This window comes from Hippoglossus stenolepis, chromosome 4 (assembly GCF_022539355.2).
Source record: "Hippoglossus stenolepis isolate QCI-W04-F060 chromosome 4, HSTE1.2, whole genome shotgun sequence".
NCBI classification, from domain to species: Eukaryota; Metazoa; Chordata; class Actinopteri; order Pleuronectiformes; family Pleuronectidae; genus Hippoglossus; species Hippoglossus stenolepis.
The window spans coordinates 12,134,520-12,157,303 of record NC_061486.1 but is presented as its reverse complement, the minus strand read 5'-3'; the positions used below and the strand labels follow the sequence as shown (position 1 = coordinate 12,157,303).

Genomic DNA, 22,784 nt, shown 5'->3' with positions numbered 1-22,784 from the left:
CTATAAAAAAAAAGAAATCAGATTATTGCTGTGCCTGGAAAAGTGGGGCTTTGATGGTTAAAGGCCAGAAATCCAAATGCCAAATGTCTTATCTGACATTGTGAGCATACAAACTTGGACATGTTGAACTCTTCTGGGTCGCTCGAAAAAACTTTACTGCATTTCTTTACTGAAAAAAGGTCTGAGTCGGCTGCAGTTGTTCTCTCTTAAAACAGTATTCTCTTCTATTTGCAGCATTTTTTTTTTTTTACTGTTGCTCTATGACACTGGTTATCACGGTACTTTATCTTAAAGTGGTGCATTCCTATTGACATGTCCTTTAATCAGTGAAAAATGCTGTTACATTTTACGGGTGTACAGCAGTTTGTGTGTGTATGTGTGTGTTGTGTCCTGTCATCATTGTGACCCTCCACGTGTTGACTGTTGACATAGGCAGAGTTTGGGCAGCCGCTCTGATAACAAGGACCTTTATAAGTCAGACGAGAGGAGACGTCTCCCTGCAGATCTCTGATTGTCAGGTGACGACCAGACACTCGCTCACGTATTGATCTTCTCGTCTGAGGCTGAGAAGGGATTTTTAGGTTTCCAGTACCTTGTTCCTTCTAGTGGGAAACTTCTTGTGTATTTCTCTCCATAGAAATATAAAAATGCATCGAAAAGCTGTGATCTTCGCCCTGTCATTCTTGACAATTTCAGGTATATATTACTCCTCAAATGTTATTTAATATGCTTTATTTTGAAGTGATTATTTATTTTTAAATGTCTTATTCTTTGTTTATAGCGTACCCACTGCACCGTGACACCAGGGAAGCAACCTGGACTGATTCCAAAGCAAACCAGGCTCATGACAAGACAGACCTCACAAAGGATGTGAAGTAAGTTGACCAAATGTAACGTTTAAAATCCTGAAGTGAATGTCTGACATTTTTATAAAGGAGTGTTTCTGTCTGTCTTTACAAAGTAATCTCTACAAAAGTCACCTGGACAGCAGCAGCCTTTACAACAAAGAGGATGACCACAACACAAACCCTGTGGTAGAAGAGATGCAGCGCAAACTCATCATGGAGTCAGAGCGTCTGCGTACCCGTCTGCGCCAAGAGCTGGCCGAGCTGCAGGAGAGGTTGTCCTCATCTCCAGCCCACCTCAGCTCCACCCTGGCCAGCCTCAGGGAGCTCTTGGCTCCCCTCACCCAGCAGCTTCAGAGCTCCCTCAGTAGCAACACCCAAGAACTGTGCGGCCAGCTGAGCCTCTACCTGCAGGACCTGGATACAGCAGATGCCCGGGCAGAGGCCCAGGCAGAGACCGGCAGTGCGGCTCGCCACCAGGAAACCTTCCACTGGATGACACAAGTCCTGGACGGCAGCAGTTCCAAGCTGGCCAACGTCATCACTGACTTCCATAGTAAAACTGCCGGGGTGATTGAACGTTTCACAGAGATCAGTGCTAACGAGGAGGACGCAGCCAGGTCAGATGTCTGGCAGGTGATGAGCTCCAGGTTGGGACAGGAAGTGAGTTCACTGAGGGGGGAGACACAGAACATGGTGGGGGCTCTGAAAGAAGGGCTCGCTGCTCTGCTGGAAACCTCAGTACCTTCTGAAGCTAAAGTGACAGCGAGTGTGGAGTGGTTCTGCCAGAAGGCTGCCTCACTGGGCCAAGTGTTTCAGATCCGGATGGAGAAGTTGTTTCAGGAGCTGGAGGAGCAGAGAGCCTCCAGCCTGTCTCCCTCCTCTTCCTCCTCTTCGTCCACGCAGCCTGCTGGCTCTCTGCAGGAGGACTTTTCCGTTAAACTCTCAGCTCTGATCCAAGACATTCTGCACTCAGTGTAGAGACAGACCCCTGAGTATTATTATTTAAATATTACTTAAAATGGTCCATTTAAAATGAATCTTGTACATGATATGTTTTTTGTTTGCCACTGTAACAGCCAAGTAAGTAGCATGTAAATATTTTTGAATGTATGGATGTGATTGATGTATATGTTTCATTCTGTATGTGAAGGAGTGTGTCAATATGTGTTTACTGTACCATGTGATAAGATGCTGCCTGTGGAGAGTAAAGTTATTGCTGATACAAATTGCATGTCGTTATTTTTTAAATCAAACAATCAGCCGCAGAGTGTAAAAGCAACTGTAAATAAACTTTATTTTAAATCTGTACAAATTATCTATTCCATAATCAATTTTGCAAGTAAGCAATGAAGTCAAAATCCTGACACTTATACAGTTGTAGAAAAAACTCAAAGATATTATCGAATCTATACTTTTATAAAATATCAAAATAACCGTTCTTCAGTTGGGTCCATTGTAAAGTTTAAGGTTTTTTATGCATAATTCAGACTAAACTCTTCCTTCATTATGAGTAAACAACTATTGAATTTAGATGAGTATAAAAAGAAATATTATACAAAATACCTGAGTATTAAATTGTTTTCCATATTTATCTGACAAGAACATGTGGTTATAACTGAAAAATCACAATCAGCGCTTTATGAGGTTTGAGGTGACAAGGCAAAGACAATTTGCCGGTCGATCTGTCAATCAAAGGCACGTAATCCTCCCGCCCAGTAAAACTTCTTCAGGACAAACCAGCCGCCCAGAACCAGCAGGGCAGCAGCCGCTGAGCCAAACACGACCCCGACCGCCAGGCCCGTCACGTCCACGGCATCCTCCTCTGATGCCACGCCACTACCTGATGCAGACAGGGAGGGAGAATGGAGAGTCAACCATATCTTTCAATGTTGATGTATTTCTGGATGTATGATGTGAATCAAGTGCACTCACTGTAGGCCGCTGCATATGGCCTGCCTTGGGTGAGGGAAGAGGAGAGAGTCATGGGAAAAGTTTATCTTGGTGCTGTTGTTCAATAATCGTAGAATGTTTTTTTAATAATATATATATATATATTAAAACAGCTCATACTTTCTGGAGCAGTGTAAAGAGGTCCGACTGAAACAGTGGCCGATTCTTTGCTTTCTTCACCGAAAGGAGTCACAGATCTTTTTCTTCTGGTGTTGCAGGCCTGAAAAACAACAAGCTATGTTGATCTATGTCACATAGACACTATGGTTTTTCCAATGTACATTTTAAGTTTTAAGTAATCCATCCATCCATCCACTATCTATACCGTTCATCCTTTGAGGGTTGAGGGAGCTGGAGTCGATCCCAGCTGACATTGGATGAGGGCTGGGAGAAATGGCCTGTATTTATTTTATTGCTGATTTCTAGTCTTGATTAATACTCAAAGCACTTTACGGTACAGTTTTGCCAATAAACCATTCACACGCATTCTATGTGCAGCACTTTCTCTATCACACATCACAGCAGAGCCGTCAGGGGCAATTTGGGGTTCAGGGTCTTGCCCAAGGACACTTCAGCCAGGCATCAAACCACTGTTATTACGATTAAACAACCCTTTCTACCTTCTGAGCCATAGCCACTGGGTCAACATGCAGAGACAAACCATCATTCACACTCAGTTTTGAGTTTCCAATCAAGCCAAGCACAGCATGCATGTCTTTGGGCTGTGGGAGGAGCAAGAGCATCCGGACACACACACACACACACAAACACACACACACACACACACACACACACACACACACACACACACACACACACACACACACACACACACACACACACACACACACACACACAGACACACACAAACACACACACACACAGGGAGAACATGTCGGGATTTGAACTGGGACCCTTAAAATCTAAAAAAAATAGTGTCCATGAGTCAACTTACAGACACCAGCTCTTGACATTTGTTGGGCTCACAGAGTCTCAGTATGCAGTGCAGATAGATGCTGGACTTTTCCTGGTCACGGTGCTGCACGAAGCGGAAAGCCTCAAAGTTGAACCTGGCCACCATGGAAAGGCCATTGTTTGTCACGTTTGACCTCTGGTCCACTGAGCAGCTGGTGGAGGGCAGAGTTATTTAGTTTATACGTCAAAACAGCCATCCCAAAGCAGTATTTGTACTGAAGGTGTGTACTTCTGTACCCGACGAAGAAGTTGTGCTGCTCGTACTGCGACATGTTGTAAGTAGTGGGAGTACTGAAGCAGTGATCCAGCAGGACATGGAAACTGAAAACAGGACAGTGTTGTACAATGATGTACTTTTTGCCACAAGAATACGCTGTGCTCACTTTGACATCAATATTTGTTTTCTGATAAACTTGTTTACCAGCAGCATCCCCTCATCCAAATGGACTTCACTTACTTTCCTGTGAGGTTGACGGCCTTGACCTCCACATAGATCCTGGTTCGCAGCTGGAGTCCTGCTGGAGGCAACACTAACGGGTGGATGTAGTTTGAGTCCTGGAGGAAATAAGTTGTACAGTGAAACAAATGAAGACACAAAGCTCTTGAATGTATAAGTTGAAATCAGCTTGTCTACTTACATTAAAAACAGCCATTTCCAATGCATTAATGAACGTTCCATTGTTATCGTTGGTCGCCACCGAGACAGAGGAGCTGGAAATTCATGGAAAAGGTGAAAATGTCATTTAAAATCTATTTGTCTAGACATTCGCACAAAGTACTTGTTCCTAAAATTACTCACGACACAATCTGTGTGTTGTTGATGAGGTACTCCAGCGGGTAGCTGCAGGAGAAGTGATAGTAGAGGTCGGTGGAGTAGCTGATCAGCCCCTGGTCAGATCTGGGTGTGTCAATGAAGCCTGTGATGACAACAGCCTGGATGTTTCGGAAGCTGGCGAAGGGGCCTGTGGGATCCGGGGTCTTGTCCACAATCTGAACGAGACAGAAAAAAGACACAAGCATCACATGGGTTTCTTATACGGAGCCAAATACATCCGTATGCCGTCATTTTCCTCCTTCATCTCTGTCAGCATCATTTAGCATCTTCCTGACCTGCAGAGACTGGCGACAGGAGTTATCCAGACTGTGGTTGACAGGGAGAAGGTAACGGATGACTGGGGGGGCCACGCTGGTGTCGACGGAGCCCATGCACGCCGTGTTGTTGTGGGCCCCGTTCAGAGACAGGTTTGTGGTGTTGAAGCCTGCCCACTGAGCCGTGCACAGGTTGATCTCCAGGGTGATCATGTTGGTTCCACAGTCGACCGTCAAGTCTGAGCTGTCTGTGAAAGAGACAGAGAAACCGAGGAGATTTAAAGGGTAGAAGCGCTTTCATGAAAATTCTATCATTCAGCTGCTGCGATGAAATGAGATTTAAAAATCTAAATAAAGAAAGTCACTGTTGTCTATATGTTGCTGTTTTGATAACTTTTTGTTATGTACTGATTGTGATATAAATTGACTCTGAGAATGTACATCTCAAGGGGTTTGTCCTCATAGATACATTTGATGAATTTGTGCAGGATGTTAATATTCAACAAAATGATCGGACACAGTGAAAATCCTAGTGAACCCACCTGGTGTCCTCTCATACTCGGAGGTGCAGTTGTAGAGACACAGAGCAGGATGCAGGAGTGCCACCAGCAGAGGGAGACAAAGATAAAGAGCCATGCTGACTCTAATGAGTCCTGTATTCATATGGAGAAAAAATAACAATATCAACAATAAACAACAATGACATTACACAAAAATATAATTTATAAGTTAAGTAAGAGCAAATGCACCAAAATGCTGATGATTATTTAGGAAAAAAAAACATGATTTGGTGGATGTATGATTTTCTACTTTTCAGTATCAAATTGTGTTGCAAGTTGTTGTTTTGCAGAGCTGAAATAGTTGATCTTTCAATTTTTGCACAAATCCATGAAATAATGTGATTTAAAATCAGCGCATCATTTTAGACCTGAGCAGTGACTTACCTGGCTGGCACCTGAGCAGCTGTTTGTCACATCTAGTCATGCAATGTGTCTTATATACTGTTAGACAATCTCAAGACACATAAAACCATAGAGGTGGGACTCTGAAGTCTTCCCTGTAGCTAAATATAGACACCCACACACACAAACACACACACACATATACGCACACACATATGCACACAATTACTCACTTCTCCATTAGACAATAGCAGCTCCTGGCAGGGTTCCATGTCAAATCTTCACCTTCTTAATGTGTCAGGCGGCTTTGGCACAGACCTTAAAGGTTACTAATAACTGCAGTCTCACATTTCCTTTATTTAAAATAACTATCATTAAAGATGATTGAAGCAACTGAGCATCAAACTTGGAATTTATGTTCATATTTATTGAATAAACATGTTGCACATTGATGTCAGACATTGTCTTTTCTCATTGATCTTGTTGATATTGTCACACCTTGAACAGAATGTTAGGCTCTATGAGACAAATTGTATTTTGTGAATATGGGCCATACGTTTAAAATTTGATTTTTACATGATTTAAAGCTGTGCAGGTCCTTGATAAGCTTGAGTAAAAAATGTGAGTAAAACAATCAGAGAAAGATAATTGATGGAAATCGTTGATGGAAATCGTTGGAAACTGTTTATATGCTAATTCTGATGACACTGTATTAACCACCACTTTTAACCAAGGCACTGTGATTCAGACCGAATGAATTACAAATCATTCTTCACAACCAAATCCTTAAAAACGTTTCAGTCTAATACCAGATGTGTATTTGTGTGTGTTGCATTGAACAGTGGAGTCATGTCTCGAGAACGATCCACCTTGAATAGATGAAAGGTGATCGTGCTGGCCACAAGCTATGAAGCACTCAGCCAACCAGGGGAAACCTTTGTTAATTTCCCTTGCATGACAAACTCCCCCTCTATTTTCTCTGTATAGTTGCATCACAGGTAGTCTACATAGCTAAAGGCCACGACTGTTACAACTCAACTGAGAAGTCCCCATTGTCCCTCAGAGCTGCAGAAAGAACAGGAGCGTCAGTGATGCTCTCAAAGTGCCTGTGGTGAGAGAGGACATTTGTCACACTATCCGAACTATACGAATACGATCTCTTCAATCCTCACATGCATCTGAGGATTTAAGCAGGGCGCCTGTTTGGAAACATGCTGTTGGCCTTTTTTTAATCTCTAATCACAGCCATTTTGTTTTCCGGTTATCCTATTTCTCTGCAGGGACAGAGATAATGGAAGTTATGTAAGAGTGGCTGGACATGATGTTCATATGTCCACCGGGTGATGGATCAGAATGAACATTAAATAACCCTTAAATAATCATGTAAACCGTTGATAGCACATCAAATACATATAATACATTTATAAAATGTAAATGTTTTCACTCCCCCAATGAAAATCATTTACCTGCAATCATAGGGATTTTGAAATACAAACGGAAGGCTTATGTGTTCCTTCAAGTGGTGGCAAAATGTCCTGATAAGCTAGAGATAGTTTTTATTTTTACCTCCAAAAAGTAGGTTATATGTTCATCTGCGTTTGTTTTTTGATAGTTAGCAAGATTAAGCAAAAACTACTGGATCCATTACAAACTTGGTAGGATGCGGTGTAGGTCAGGATAGAAAGGCATAACATTTTAGTGCGGATCCAGAGTCTTTGTGACATTTCTACTGATTTCAAAGGGAATATTAATGGATCTTGACGACAACAATCTCTCAATATCTATGAGTGTGTGCAATTTGGTGCAGTTTCATTGAATTTAAGGGGACTGTTGGTCCTGGGCGGCTGTATGCGTAGATTTTAAATGCACTGTCGTGAATCTAAAAACATGGCGGGTATTTCCGATATGCATGGTTGTGATTGGATAGCATATAGCACATGATGGCTACATGGATACGCTATAAATACAATAGTACAGAACATGATATACATTACTCATAGAGTCACCAGTTTGGAGATTATTGAAGATGTTACTATTATTATCATGACAGTGTCCTGTGGTATATAATGATTAGAAAAAATCTTTACTGGTTCCTTTCACAAAGTGCGACAATAGCTACTGACACACAATGACATTAGAAAACAATGAAGACAAGGCCCGGGGGAGGACACAGATTTAGCATTGGAGGAAAGAGGATACACTGGGAAGCTGGTGAGGAGACGGTACTGTACTCTGGGCATGTACAGTAAAGCAGATCATCAGCTAATGACCCTTCAGGGTGGGAAGATCTCATAAACTCAGTGGTAAATATGTTTCATGCAACAAATTCAAAGATGCAGAGTTTTTGTCTGTTCCGTAAAAGAAACTATGCGCACATTAGTTTCAGTATTTTCATTTGTGCAGCAGTGATGAGCCAATCACGTTTCCTCTTACGACATAATGCTGTTATATTCTTGCTGGACACATAAGTTTTGCTGATAATATATTATCACTTTCTGTATTATTATAGAAAAAGCATTCAGATTCTTAATTAAAAGTGCCAGCAGTGCTGTTAAATAAAACCTAAAAAAGACTTAACATTTTTACATTTACTTAAAAGAAGTTGTGAAGTTATTATTAGCAAAACTTGCTTGGGGAAATCTAAATATTAATTTAAGTTTTAAAAGTAAAAGTACTCATGCAGAACAATGTCCAGTTTGACTGATACATATCACTTTGGCTTTTTCACTTGCATCCTCACACTCTAAATGTATACAGTAGAGTATTTGAGTTTTTCATTGATTAATATATATATATATATATATATATATATATATTGTGTTTTTTCTACGACATTGCTATTATTCCTGTGCTGACCCGTTCCTCTCGTCCATCACTTTTCATTTTGCAGTTGACCCTGCGTTAACTTACATATAACAAATAAAATCAAAATAACTACAGATTCCAGTAAATTCACTGTAGCACAGTAAAAGAACAATATTTCCCTCTGAATTATAATTGAGTAGAAGAAGAGGGCAACATAAAGCAGAGGAACTGATATAGATTATATAACTTCAGTGTTATAATAAGTAAAGTCCTTGTTTCATGAGTCGTTTGGTGTCATCTGCTGGACAAACTCAGACCAGGCTCAGTTCTCTCAGTGTAATAGACTCGTGATTTACAAAGCAAGAGACACCACCTCCCCTGCAGTGAACACACAGCACAGTCAAAGCCTTTGTATATTGTGGTTTCAATAAAACAGGCATCAATTCTAATGAAAATTAGTTTCTTTGGAGTAAACTAAGACACAAAATCCTGCACCTCGTGCCACTGAATGGATCAATGCTGGATCACCAACTGCTCCAAGGATCCTGATTTTACTGAATAATGTTTTTATTGTCTTAAATTTTTGTTAAATTAAATGACCACATAGTTCATAGCTGATAAATATGCAAATATTGCACACAAAGTGAGACAAAGAGGGGGTAAAGGAGATCCTTTATTGTCCCTAGGCCAACCCTCTGGTTACTCTTGCTGTGTGTCTGCCCTAATCCTGGGGGAGATGTGTTTATCTGTTAAAAGGGATGTAAAAAAGTCTGCTCATACATCAGTTTACAAAAATTTTCAAATGCTTATGCAACGTTACAAGATCCGTTATAACAGAACAGCTGTATATACAGGCCAGCATTAAAATGCTTCTGTGAAATTATCTGTGGTGCACTTCTGTTTGGCGCACACACAATCTCTGAGCCTGTTGCCCTGCAATAAAGATACTGATGATAGGATAAAAGTTCAACAGGGACAGTGTTCATAACACACACAGTCACACCTCCTCATCACATGACAGACGTCTGCGTGCACCGGCCAATAATCAAATTAATTATGGAGGCTTTCTAAAGGAAAAAAATCATTCAAGGTTACACATGACAAGCTTCCAGAGGCGCCGTCTAACAACTAGACGCCTGCACGACAAACACACTTGTGTTACCAGTGGAGACAGAAGCAGACAACAGAGCTACACACAGAGAAAACACCAACAGCCTGTCCTCTCTCAGCTCCCCGGAGAGGAGCGGGTGTTCATTACTCTGCTTCCAAGGTCATCTGTTGACGGCTGTTGTCAAAATCATGCAACACAAGAGAAGGATAAACTGCAGATTAAAGCAACACCATGTTTCTTTTTTTACTGTAAAACAGCAGCTTCAAATGGTGATGCTTTCATTCCCACTCATCGCCCTGAACGTCTGCTCTTGCTCTGTAAACTGACTGACAGTCGCTGCTTCAATTGTTAGAATCAGTCCCGGCAAGTTCAAGTGTAATGTCGAAACTGTTGATCAGTTAAAAGGACTCAGAGGGTCATTAAAAAATCAGCGTGCGTTTCCAATATTCAGCCAGGAAACATTTGAAAAATGAGGAATTCTAAACAGAGTTTGGTGTAGTTGGCCCAGCAGCAGCTCTCTGAAAACCATGTAATCGCTCACACAAGGAGCCCAAAAGAACGAATGTCATCTCATCCTTCCTGCAAATCTCCATCAAACATGTAACCCATCATCACCATCATATTTTGTTTAATGTTTTTTTTTTGCCCTCTGTGATTTTTACATGATACATTTGTCTTCTTTTTGTTACATACTTCCTTTTTCTTCTTCCTCATTATTTTCTATATTTATACAAATGTTGCCATTTTACTTTAAATTGTTCAGTGCTGTTCTTACACACTGTGTTTTGATGTGTGTTTTTAACTGGGAGGTGTGTGAGGTTTAGTGGTAGTTTACTAGTCTGGCAGTTAGTGTGCGTGTTAGGTTGTGTCCTCTATGTTTACCTCGATCTTTTTGATTTCACCACTGTCTGTTTGTTGGTTGGTTGGTTGTTGGTCGCCTGGTAAGTCGGTTGTTGGTCTGTTGGTTGTTGTTTGGTTGGTTGGTTGCCTGGTTGGTTGGTTGGTCGGTCGGTTGTTGGTCTGTCGGTTGTCGGTTGTTGTTTGGTTGGTTGGTTGCCTGTTGCCTGGTTGGTTGGTCGGTCGGTCGTTCAGTCAGTTGTATGGTCGGTTGTCGGTCAGTCGGTTGGTTGGTTAGTTAGTTGTTTCTTTTACAGCAGGATTAAAAAAAATCTACTGAACTGATTTTCACTGTGAACATTTTGAGATAGGGAATTTCTCATGGATCTTGTTAGGGACAAAATTTGCATGTCAAGGGTACTAATATTTATGAGTGTATGAAATTCGGTGCAGATCCACATAAAAATCATCAGGGGACTGATGGGCCTTGGCGGAGGTGCACTCTTTTAGTGCCATGTAATTTAAAAAGATACGTTAATCATTTTTGATTTTGGTGAGTGTCTAAATCTCTTCGAAAGTACTGTATTAATACCTCTACATCACTTTGGTGGTGGAACGTGAGGTGTAGTGGAATAGGTAGATAGTTTGGTGAAATGTGTGTCCTGTGGGTGAACTTCATGTTTACTTTAAAAAGGGGTTAGCTGTTTTTTTAAACAAATTTAGTGCTGGAACGATGTCCAATAAACTAACCACATGAATAACACAGACACAGTTAATATTACAATCAACCTCATTTAAAACGAATGAAGCACTCCTTCAATTCAAACACGGTTGTACTTCCACAGCACTTTAACAGCCCTGGAGTGCTGAAGACATTATTTTCTAAGGCAACAACAACAACAAACAGAACTTTTATTCAACCGCAAGTGAAGCGGGCCCCTACTCAACCTGTCAGTGTCTCAGTCTCTCGTGGGAAAAGTTTCATTCTGGCGATTTTGCTGGATTAGGCTGCGTAAAAATTTATTGTTTTTGTTGCAAGGCACGTAAAGTTTATTCATGCAGCACCATTCAGACACAAGGTGACTCAAAGTAGTATGGAAATACATAAAAAAAACAAGACATTAAAGTTGCATTTAAAAAAGTTAACTGCGTAATTAATCTTTATTCTTTAGGGCCAAAAACAATTATTGCAGTTGCGTAATGTGTACGAGTGCTCCAAACTGTCACCATCACTCGTTTTCTGGAAATTAAGCTACAGTGCCTGGAAACCAACCCAGAGCAATGAACAGGAAGTATGCTTCTGAGAAAAAAAAAATCGTTTTCCCTTTCCTCCCTTCCTCCCCCTGCATGTCTCTCTCCCTCTCTCTCTCTCTCTCTCTCACCCTCTTTATCTCCCACTCTGTCCCTATCTCTGCGTTGCCCTCGCCGTGCCTGTCATGGTGTTTTCACAGGGGCCTGAGTCAGTTTCCTTTCACAGACTCCTGCTTGTTTTTTAATGAGATTTGAATAAATACACCAAACATGTGGTCAGTAAACTCAAGCTGCATCACATCACAGGAGCTCAGCAGACAGGGAAAAGAGCAAAAAGCTGACACGGGGCCGTTTCGAGTTTCTGCTCTCTCCTGCTTGGTTTTGTCCTCTGAGCCATTTTCCTCCCCAATCACCGCCATTCTTCATTTTATTACAGGGAGCATGATGCATTAGTGTATGCACAAAGCACTCTATTGAGCCCATTATAATGGCATTACTAGATGTGAATGGGATTAAATGGGGACAGGCCGCACATTGACTGCACAAAATCATTCTCCAGTTGCTGTTTATTTTGCCTCTTGGAGGAATAGATTCACTGAAAAGCAACTTTCTCTTTTAGTAAAAAGTAAAAAATGTCACTCTTGATTATTTTTTTCCTTTCTCATCTAGACTCCATGTGCACGCCTTCCACCAGTCGACCCACTTCTTTTTCCCTCTCCTCTGCTCTGCTGCCTCTGCTGGTTGTGATTTGCTTTTTTTCGTCTCCGGGCTGAAAGAAAAACTCCAGAAGTTCAGCTCCTAGAAGAAGCAGCTCGCTCCCTCCGTTACTTTAACATTTCACCAGTGGCCGTGCAGCTCATGTAGTGAACATGTAGAGATGGATTTTATGAAGCTGTTTGCCACCGTCGTCTGCGTTTTGTTCCAGCCTGGATCCGCTTCTAAAATAAATGGTAAGCAGGAATGTCAGTGCGGTTTCAGACCGTTTCCTGTGTGCGTGCGTGTGTGCGTGTGTTTGTTTTGTTTTGTGTTTTTTTTACCGAGAACGTTTCTCCACTGTGTGTTTGTTACATAGCTGATGATATTTACAGGTTTTCCTCTGAGGGTTGACAGGGTTGTGACCAGACTCATCATGGGGAAGAGGCTTGATAATGATAAACAGACACAGACACGTGATGTGCTGCAAACTGATTCACTTCCCACTGGTTTCAAATCAGGAGGTTTTCCAACAACTGTTCTAACTACAAACTCCTCTTATGCAACTTGTCCTATATCTTAATGTAAGGCTGCAACTGTAGCCATGATAACAACAGCATCTGTGTTCCTATTGACTACACAGCAGACGCCCATGTCTCATTGTCTGTGAGGGAAAGATGTCAGCAACCCATCACAGTGAAACTGGATTCAAGGTTCAATACTTTTATTGCCACACAACTCCAGTTGTTTGGAATTTGCCTCAGTGTGCCCACTGCGAGACAACAATCACAGAATAACACATAACAAGAAGAAGAAAAAAATAAACACATAACCCCCTCCCCATAAAAACATAACATACATCTGTTGATGTAAAATCATCAATAGGTGGTTAAATTAAGTGGTCAGACCTCAGGGCAATGAGATCTACCTGAGGAATCCTAACATCCCCAGATCATTTCAGATGAGTAAATAATAATAATAATAATAATAATAAATGAAAAGGTCTTACTATTTATGCTTTACATTTGCTTGTAGCAAATTTTCTGTCCATGCAATTGCATTATCTTTAATGTGCAATGTTTACACTGTGTATTATGTTTTCATTTCATCATAGCTATTTTTTATATTTCCTTTGTTCCCCATCGTGGGACTAATCAAGGATAATCCTATGCTTTTATGAAAAAGGGAAATCTCATGTTCTTTACTGCTGGGAATGCAGTGCAGCTTCCTGAGCGTCCAGCAAATGGACAGAACTTATATAGTGTTTTTTCCAGTTTTGCAAAACTATTTACTTTCACACGAACATCATACACTGCCGGCACAGCCATCAGGGTTTACTGTCCTGCCCCTTGCACACTTCATAATGCAAAATAATGGATCAAAAGAGAACAGCTAAAGAGTTACATGTTTTTACCTTCACTTTTAGACAATCAAGACTTACTTATTGTGAATATAGCCATAATAAACAAACTTCAGTCAATAATAAACATACATATTGTGCCACCACTGCATTTTTCAGACCTGCATATTTAAAATGTTTTTTAATGCACCACAGCATCAAAACTGTTCTAACTGCCAGAGAATGTAGGGAAAAGAAAAAAATCTTCTCCAAGGCCTTAAAAATACTGTGTTTAAACAACTGTTTCGTGACCATATGGTTTACTCTGCCCATGTTGTGGTAAAATGTGGGATGACTTTGGCAAAGCAATGTGACCCCAAAATTTCTAGTTCCTAATTTGTCCATGTTACTGTAGTTTGTTTAAAACCCTTCTGCTATGTGAGGAGCCACAGGAAGTCTTGACAAACCCAAAACCCTGAACTCATCATCTTGTTATATCCCTGATGCTTGACTGCAGGTCAAATGATCTGTCGGCATGGGACAGAGCGACCGTGCTACAAGGTGTCCAACATCCAGGACAGCAGACGGAGAGTGACCTTCGAAGATGCCAGGCAGACATGCAGGGCGGACGGGGGCGAGTTGCTCAGCATTGAAACAGAGAGCGAGCAGCGACTGGTAGAGAGGTTCATACAGCAGCTGCAGGCCGGAGATGGAGACTTCTGGATCGTTCTCCGCCAAAGCCCACAGCGCTACAGGGCAGGGGCCACAATTCCAGGTTGCCCCTCACAGTACTATTGGCTGGATGGAAGCAAGGCCAAGTTCAGGTCTGTATCTCTTATTTGTGTTGCGACTGCATCAGTGAAAACCATTTAAAGGAGAGGGGATACAAAAAAGGAAATGTCAATGGAAAACCCCTGTTTTCAGTTATGATTTAGAAGAGATAATTGGGTTAAATGAAGTTTGCGTGGGAGTGATGGAATTTGTACAGTCCCTTTCGAGGAAAACAGCATGCGATTACGAAAACTGTCAAATGATTCAATAAGAAATGTAATAAGAGGCTAAAACTTGCATCTTTTTTGCTGCAGGAACTGGCACTGGGATGAGCCATCGTGTCGTGGTGAAATGTGCGTGATTCTGTACGATCAGTCGCCTGCTCCGCCTGACGGAGATGGTCGTTTCCTGTTCCAGTGGAGTGACGTCAACTGCTACTCTAAGAACAGCGTTGTCTGCAAATACCCAGAAGGTGAGCGAGCAGATCACTGACACTGGGCTGTTGTACTACTGGGAATTATTCAACACTGATTTTAATTGGATTCTTAAATCTGTGTCTGACCATGACTGAAATGTGGCCAATGCTGACAACAGCTAGAACTAAACATTCAGTGTACAATTGTGTTGTTGGTTGCTTGGTTTACTGTAATGCTTTGCTCTCTGGAAACCTGAAAAGATATATCTGCTCATGTTTGAAAGAAACCTGATAGTTTAAATATAACCTTAAATACCAGATTTACTTGATTACCTCCGACAAAGAGGTGATGTTTTTGTCTGCATTTGTTATGTTTGTCTGTTAGTTAGCAGGATTATGCAAAAACTACTGGATGGATTACCAAGGATTTCTCATTTCTCAGAGAATAATTCATGTATCTTGGTTTGAAAATGAGACATGTTTCGGGGACTGATATTTAAGAGTATGTGCAATTCGGTGCAGATACAAATATAAATGCTGATCAAGTGAATTTCAAGGTGTCATAAGGGAACTTTTGGCCCTTGGCCATGCGTTAGTTACAGTACGTATGGACCTCCTTGTAATCATTTAGGGGAACTAAAACTGTAAAACAACCCTTCATGGAATCCATGTGCACATTCCATGTATTATAACAGTAGGCATATCTTACTGTAAGCAGTCTCTTATTTATGACCCGTTTTATTTTGTGGATTCCTTTTATAGCATTTTCTGTTGGTTCTTTTTCTTTCTGTTTCTGATTTTAAATGGTTTTTGAGCATGTCTCTATGGACTTAATCTCTTTTTATTTGGATTAATCATGTTATGTTAAAGAGAAAATCTGTCTGGATGACGTGAACTTCTTTTCTCTGTCCTCTGCAGAAAAAGCCCCAGTATATACTGATGAACGGAACATGACACATGCAGGTACAATGTGCACTTGTCTACCCCACACATAGTGTCCATGTGTGCTTTATGTTCCTGTGAGATAAAGATAACAAGTGGCAGCAGATGTGTTTATACATGGATCAAGAAACGTTAGACTACAAAAACAACCAAATCACTTTTTTTTCACTTTAATGTCGACTTTGTCCGTTTCCTTTTGTGGAATTGAAGACATCTGGTGGTAAAAATGTATTAACGATTAGGTTGTAATTTTAATTATCTACAGGTTACATGAAAATGTTTTCAGCCTTAATTAAGAATGTAGACCTTGTTAAAAACATATGCAAAACTTATAAAATTTACATATATTCACATATGTTCTGAATTGTGGTAAAATCTCTTCAAATCTGCAGTGGTTAGATAAGCAATGACTCATATTGAACTGTTTCTGATTGCTCCAGTTCCATCCCTGAGGCCCAAACTATTCTCAACTACAGAAAGTGACGACAAGACAAAAATAGTTCTACCTGAGTCTTCAGGTAAGAAAATAATTTCATTTCATTCATGATACTTAGAGTTAATGCCCTTAATGTTTTTAAGAAAACTACTAGAAATCTGTGTAACAGAATCATGACGTGCCCTAAATATTCAAACACAGAGGCCATGTTTTGAAGTATTTTATGGCAAGTACTGTGTTTTTCTTTGCAGTGTCTCTCTCAGACAACACCCTGTATGTTTCCTACATCCTTTATGCAACTGTTCCTGCTGTCCTGCTGCTGCTGTTTGCGGCTGCTGGCTTCTTCTGTTACAGAAAGCATGCGAAGAGGTAAAAGCAGAAAAGTGACATATAAAGCATTCTGTTTCTGAATGCAGATTTATCAAACAGCATATTAAGAGCCATTTTAGAAGTGAAATAATGTTCTTTTTGCAGAGGTAGTTAATACATTTGTGCCTAATGCTCTTGTAGAATATGTATTTATCAATATTGCACATTAATGCAGGTCTTTTTCAAGTATTTAACTTCCGGCTGATGTAAGGACCATTTCAAAAGGATATACTGTGTGTAACTTGTATACCTCTTAAATCCTTGTAGCTTGCAGTTAGAAACATGTAGTTCAAATGTGATTTCTCACTTTATTTGGCTTGTAAAGTGGTAATTCAGTCATGTTGTAATGATGCTGCCATGCTCCTTAATGTCATTTCTTTCATATCTAGGAGGAAGACAGAAACAGAGAGCTGCCCCAGCAGATCACCACCATGGAAGTCAACCACAGCTTCACTTTGTCCCATTCAAGGACCTTATGCCTTCAGTGACATTACCAAACTGCCTCACACCACCCTCGACGCCAGCGCGACCGCAGACATCATGACAAAGTTATCGTGCGGCCCCTCCCCGGACTCCCAGTGTGACGATTATGAGAATGTGTCCTGCACGTACAAGGCGAGCGGCTTTGTGACCAACGACATTTATGAGACCTGCAAAGCTCAGAGTCGGCGCAGCCGCGGTCCGACTGGTTGGGTGGAAAACGAGATCTACGGATAACGCTGTCGATGCCTATCTGGTCTCTCCCAAGTGTCCGTCATACTTCACTGCAGCCAGAGAAAAGAACACTATGTTCTCCATCCCTGTTTCCTCCTGTGCACCATACTGGCTGCATGTGTGGTGTAGGGTTACTAAACAGGTGGCTGTGTCAGCCTGGTTATTTGAGGATAGATCTGTTTCCTGTGTGTATCTGCAGCGCTGCTTCCTCAGCATCCAGCATTCAAGTCTCATTACTCACTAATGCAGGGTTTCCCAAAGTTTGGTCAACTGTGACTCTGCAGTATATTTAGACCCAGAACTTCCTAGAACCAGAGAGTTCTCTTGGTAAGATTGTTAAACAAATTGGGAATTCCACTGTGTGAAAATAATAAGATATATTGAAAAATCCCTTTAATACATTTTATTATGTAGGAAGACAAGCCTGCGGTTATGGTATCAGCTTTGTGAGGGTGAATCTATGCACAGTTGTTTTTGAGCTAACAACCTGCTGATATTTAACTGGTCTAATGTTTACCAAGTTCACCATCTTAGCTTGGTGTGTTGTCATGCTAACATTTGCTAATTAACACCAAAACCTAAGTACAGTTGAGGCCAATGGGAATGTTATCATTCTTGAAGGTATATTTAGTTATAAACCAAAGCAGAGGGAAAGTATATATATGTATGCATCGGAATCAGGTCAGGTTTGGAAACACATTGGTTAGTTTTCCTATTAGCTTGGACGGTGTTTGGACAGAAAAATGAGACTTGAGCTGTTCTTCATTGTGATGGTGTATATGTCACTAAGATCCATCGTCTAGACTCTGTGAATGTCAAAAATGTTATACCAATCCGTGTATAATCGTGGAGATATTTTAGAGGAAAAGTGGAAAAAAATGGAGCTGTTGGAAGCAACAGAGGAAAATGAGACTAAAGTCATAGGATTCATCATCTTGGGACCATCGAAATCCACCTAGATGTGGGTGAACAATTTAATGGTAGACCAGCCTGGTGGACAGATGGAATGAGATAATTTATTCAAACTTCATTTTATATATTATAATTATTAAATATCCATCAAACAAATTCACTCAGTGGAGGAAATCTGATCTGAATCATGAATGAGTCAGGTCGGTTTAGCGGCGCACCAAGTGCTGCTATATACGGCATGGTGGATTACACATGTAACCCTGGGAATAACTGCAAGTTTTGAGCCCTCACGCAGGGTTACTCATCTTGTAAACAATCCCAAATTAAACTACTCAACCACTTTTCCAATAACTTCACTAGATATTATTGTAGGAGGTACAATGACCGAAAGATTGCGTCGGCTCTCCACTGATGCACACGTCCTATTTAGGGACTATTCTGACCTTTTCTCTAAACCCGAGGAGCGGTGTGTGCGTGTGTGTGAGCCCCTATTTAAGGCTTCCTGTTTGGACTGTGATGTCAGGGAACAGGACAGTGCATGTGGAAACACTGATGACAGAACTCTGCTGACCCCAGTAAACCTCAAACTGCCCCCCCCCCCCTCACTCCACTTGACTGTGCGAGAAACTAAACCACTGATTTTGACATAGACACCATTGAGGAGTGACCAGTTTAGATCACGTCCTGGATTCCTTCATTGTTGTTTGCCTGTGAAAGAACGTACCTGTGTTATGAACATAAAGATATCATGGTTGTGTCTCAGTGTGCACTGAGTGAGCACCGAGTGGGCTGTTGGGTCGGTGTCTCGGAAAGATGTAGTAAGCCCAGTAAGGAGAGGCTGAGTGTGTTCTTGGAGAATGTTAGACAGGAAATGCCAAAAGCACATCTGGAACTCCTACATCCAGGAAGTCTATGCGTGACAGCAGAGGCCTTCGGGGCGCTGCTCGGCTCTGCTTGCTTAGCAATCCACGGTTCTGTGTTAGAACGACCACTGGGTGGGAATGTGCCCCGCGTCTCGGAACATGACATGATTGTTGGGTGTGAAATAAAGTTTGGTTGCACAATATTGTGGTTGCATTCCTTATTGAATAGCAGTACGGGAATACTCAAGTGTCATGTGTGTTTGTAGCGGAGTGACGTCAGATGTGTGTGAATGCTGTCTAAGTATTACCACTAGTGCACTGAAAAAATATTCAAAAAGGAAATGGTAAACATCAGAAACCAATGCTCGAGTTTTGGCAGAGACAACTTAGGGTTAGATCGGGGTCACGTTCATCATCATAACACCCAACTGGTTCGGGTTATAGGTTCATGTTAGGGAACACAGATAAACAGGGAAACAGACCCTCCCAGAATCCGAGCCTTTGGAATCCAACACTAGTCTAAAAAGAAATGTGGGGCCTTGCATCAATTTTCAATTTCTGCCAACAGGTGGTGCTGGTGTGTAGCTGGACGAGTCTTTGTTGCTGATAAAATGTCTGGTCTCACATGAGGGCCTGCAGGTTACATTATATAAGGGTATATGTTATGTTATATATCAGATTTGTATACGGTTAATGCATATTTTTTTATGGATTATTTAATGTAGCAATGAAGAGGAACGGTTTATTTTTTTACATGATTATTGCATGTGTTGAGAGATGCATGGTTTTTTTCATTCATACTTGCAGAGAGCTGGGAGAATAACAGAAGCGGATGAATGAATGTAATCCTTTTGTCCCGCATCATCATCATCATCATCATCATCATCATCATCATCTTCTTCATCAAAGCACGATACACACCTGCAGGGCGACACTTCAAAGTTTACCTCGGCGCTGCGATCAAGGAGGCGCAGGCGAGCAGACCGATTTTCAGAATAGCAATTTTACCGGTTGACGTAGGAGATGGGTCCGGTCGTCCTGGCAACCAATTGGCACTGAAGTGTGGAGCGGCGCCGTGGCCCCGCCCCCTGTACAAATACCCCCATGGCTTTGACGTCAATACACGTCAACCGGAGAACATGATGCCTCTCTGCGAGTCCACCCGTGCGCTCCGCGGCTGACAGAGGCTCCGCGCAGCTCAGACATTATCGCGCTATTGTCGCGGAGGGGAACGCGGTGCGACGGCTCAGCTCATGGCCTGCTCCGGGCAGCGTCGCCACACGGGCTCCGGCAGAAAGCAACTTTGTTTTTAATGGACGCGCTTCGAGCGGCGGCGGCAGGAGGAGCGGCAGCGGCGGCGGCGGCGGCGGCAGCAGCGGCGGTGGGCGGCTTGTTCTACTTTCGTCTTTATCTGTAGCGGCCCGAGCGAGCAGCAGCGCGAGCCCCGTGCGAGAGCCCCCCTTCCTCCGGGCAGCGTGTCCCCCTTCGCCCGCTCGTCTGGCTACCTACTCCTCCCTCCTCGTCCACAAACAGTCACATTTAGAACAGCATGGTCATGGCTGACAGTGTCCAGAAACCGCTGAGCCGGGGTCCGGTCCGAGTGGGCTTCTACGACATCGAGCGCACTTTAGGAAAAGGCAATTTCGCCGTGGTGAAGCTGGCGCGACACCGCATTACCAAGACCGAGGTGAGTGAGTGTGCGTGTGTGTGTGTGTGTGTTTGGTGAACTAGTTAGCCCCCAAAGCTAACTTAGGCTACTGTTCAGCCCGAGTTACATAACTTTTCTCATGTTGTGGCTGACACCCCACATATTCACAGCGGAAGGCGCGACGCTGCGTCCGCGTCGGGCACCAACACAAACTTGGATCGGGTGACGGCCCGGTCACTCCACCCGGCCGCTCCGGTGCTTCCACTCCTGCAGGTTCAGGAGCAATGACTGAGCGCACGTTCACCCCCCCACCCCACCCAGCTGCACATCACTGCCAGGAAGAGCCCTGACCACCGGTGCTGCTGGGAAACGCGAACTGTAAACATGCGTGCGTTTTATTTCCCCTACTTCCAGGCCCATCAGCATCATACACCTGCACTCCCTCTCTGCTAATGAACCAGACAGTGCAGCGACTCAGAAAGAGTATGGCTGGTGTAAACATGCCGTAACTGGGGCGTACATGCATGCAGCATGGGTCGGTGGTCCCATTATGTAATCTAAATAATGATGTGATTTACCGGTGCCTTGTGCCAGCAGTGCCCGAAGAGCTTTCCGAGGAGCAGGGGCATGGCAGCCAGAGCTGTGTATTTGGAAAGCAGCAAGTGTTCTGCACACAGGCACGCAGACAGCGATCCACTGACACAGCTCTCCCGGTCTTCATGTAGGTCGGAGAGGGTTTGATGTCACACTGAACGCTCTCAGGTGATGCAGCATTAACGGGGTTTGGATTGAGTTAACTTAAAGTTTTATGTCATCTCTGTGCAGAGAGACATTTCGTGAATGGGACCTCTGAGTGCCATGAATTTTTAATGTACAGACAGAGACACTGAGATTCAGTGTGGAGAGTGTCCGGCCTTTGTAGAGAAGCTATGTTGTGAGAAGCAGAGTGGGGGGTGTTAGAAAAATAGGCCCTGAGACATGTGAAAACACAGTTGCAAACTTTGATCTTTGATCCTCAGGACCTCCCAACTGTTTGTTGTGGAACGTGAGCTATCATACTCTACAGACAAGATCTACGTCACCCAGACGAGACTCTTGGTAGGTTTAATGAAAAGCACGGAGAGAGAATGGCTCTAAAGTCTCTTACCGTGTTAATCTTTTTATTAAAGCCTGCGAAGTCTAGTCAGGTAATCTGCAACCGTGTGAGGTGAGGTTTTCATTTCAGGTAAACACTGCACCAGGTGATTTCACCGAGTGCCTCCAGCCTGCATGGCATTAGGGCCGACTGAGAACATAGGTGGTGGTTTTCAGGCCACTGGTTTGGTGGAGGTCACTGATCGCTGGTTGGTACAGAGAGCCGCTGCGGACGCTTGGCTTGACCAGAGCCAAACTGTTTAGTCAGAGTGGCCAAGGTCAGCTGGAGAGGGAGGCTATCAACTTTATGTGATGCCATCTGCCTTGAGAATATGCCAATGTAACAGAGATGTTAGCCTGGTAAGAGAAACCAGAGTTTAATGACACATTAAAGTGTGTGTGTGTGTGTGTGTGTGTGTGTGTGTGTGTGTGTGTGTGTGTGTGTGTGTGTGTGTGTGTGTGTGTGTGTGTGTGTGTGTGTGTGTGTGTGTGTGTGTGTGTGTGTGTGTGTGTGTGTGTGTGTGTGTGTCCAGATAAGTGTACCTGTGTGTGCATAACCTACTTTTCCTACTCATGGCCCCTGCGTGTTATACTGAACCATTCATCCCATTATGTACATTTTGCAGCTTGTGGGTTCACATCGTGTAGACCCGTTCCCATGTGGTCCCTTACGTTTATCCATCCTCCAGAATAGGCTAAATTCCTTTTTAACTCATTGTCCTCGAATGACCTTGTGCTAAGTGAGTTCCTGTATGTTTGTGTATGTATTGTTGACAAGAG

The 22,784-nt window shown here is 42.5% G+C and overlaps 4 protein-coding genes across 6 annotated transcripts in view; 3 read left to right on the top strand and 1 right to left on the bottom strand.

Annotated features, from left to right (window-relative positions):
* Nucleotides 1–491: 491 nt before the first annotated feature.
* On the top strand, nt 492–2,074 carry zgc:162608 (uncharacterized protein LOC100037332 homolog). Its single transcript, XM_035154751.2, has 3 exons — nt 492–696; nt 782–875; nt 962–2,074. Exons 1-3 carry the CDS (start codon nt 648–650, stop codon nt 1,824–1,826), a joined length of 1,008 nt encoding a protein of 335 aa, XP_035010642.2. The 5' UTR covers nt 492–647; the 3' UTR covers nt 1,827–2,074.
* Nucleotides 2,075–2,200: 126 nt separating this feature from the next.
* On the bottom strand, nt 2,201–5,498 carry LOC118106794 (zona pellucida-like domain-containing protein 1). Its single transcript, XM_047339649.1, has 9 exons — nt 5,405–5,498; nt 4,884–5,110; nt 4,573–4,763; nt 4,412–4,484; nt 4,231–4,328; nt 4,011–4,094; nt 3,754–3,925; nt 2,919–3,018; nt 2,201–2,688 (listed from the first exon to the last, which is right to left on the bottom strand). Exons 1-9 carry the CDS (start codon nt 5,496–5,498, stop codon nt 2,534–2,536), a joined length of 1,194 nt encoding a protein of 397 aa, XP_047195605.1. The 3' UTR covers nt 2,201–2,533.
* Nucleotides 5,499–12,500: 7,002 nt separating this feature from the next.
* Nucleotides 12,501–19,425, top strand: laynb (layilin b). The gene is made up of 7 exons (XM_035155253.2): nt 12,501–12,718; nt 14,318–14,624; nt 14,886–15,043; nt 15,905–15,949; nt 16,369–16,446; nt 16,616–16,733; nt 17,123–19,425. Exons 1-7 carry the CDS (start codon nt 12,646–12,648, stop codon nt 17,448–17,450), a joined length of 1,107 nt encoding a protein of 368 aa, XP_035011144.1. The 5' UTR covers nt 12,501–12,645; the 3' UTR covers nt 17,451–19,425.
* Nucleotides 19,426–20,326: 901 nt separating this feature from the next.
* sik2b (salt-inducible kinase 2b) overlaps nt 20,327–22,784 on the top strand; it is a 42,188-nt gene continuing 39,730 nt past the window's right edge. For 2 of the 3 annotated variants that reach the window (XM_035153974.2, XM_035153973.2), the window contains exon 1: nt 20,328–20,909. In XM_035153974.2, coding sequence (XP_035009865.1) covers nt 20,772–20,909 — 138 coding nt within the window. In that variant the 5' untranslated portion in view covers nt 20,328–20,771. Of the gene's footprint in view, nt 20,910–22,784 lie in introns of all 3 variants that reach the window. The other variant, XM_035153975.2, reaches the window with a different exon arrangement.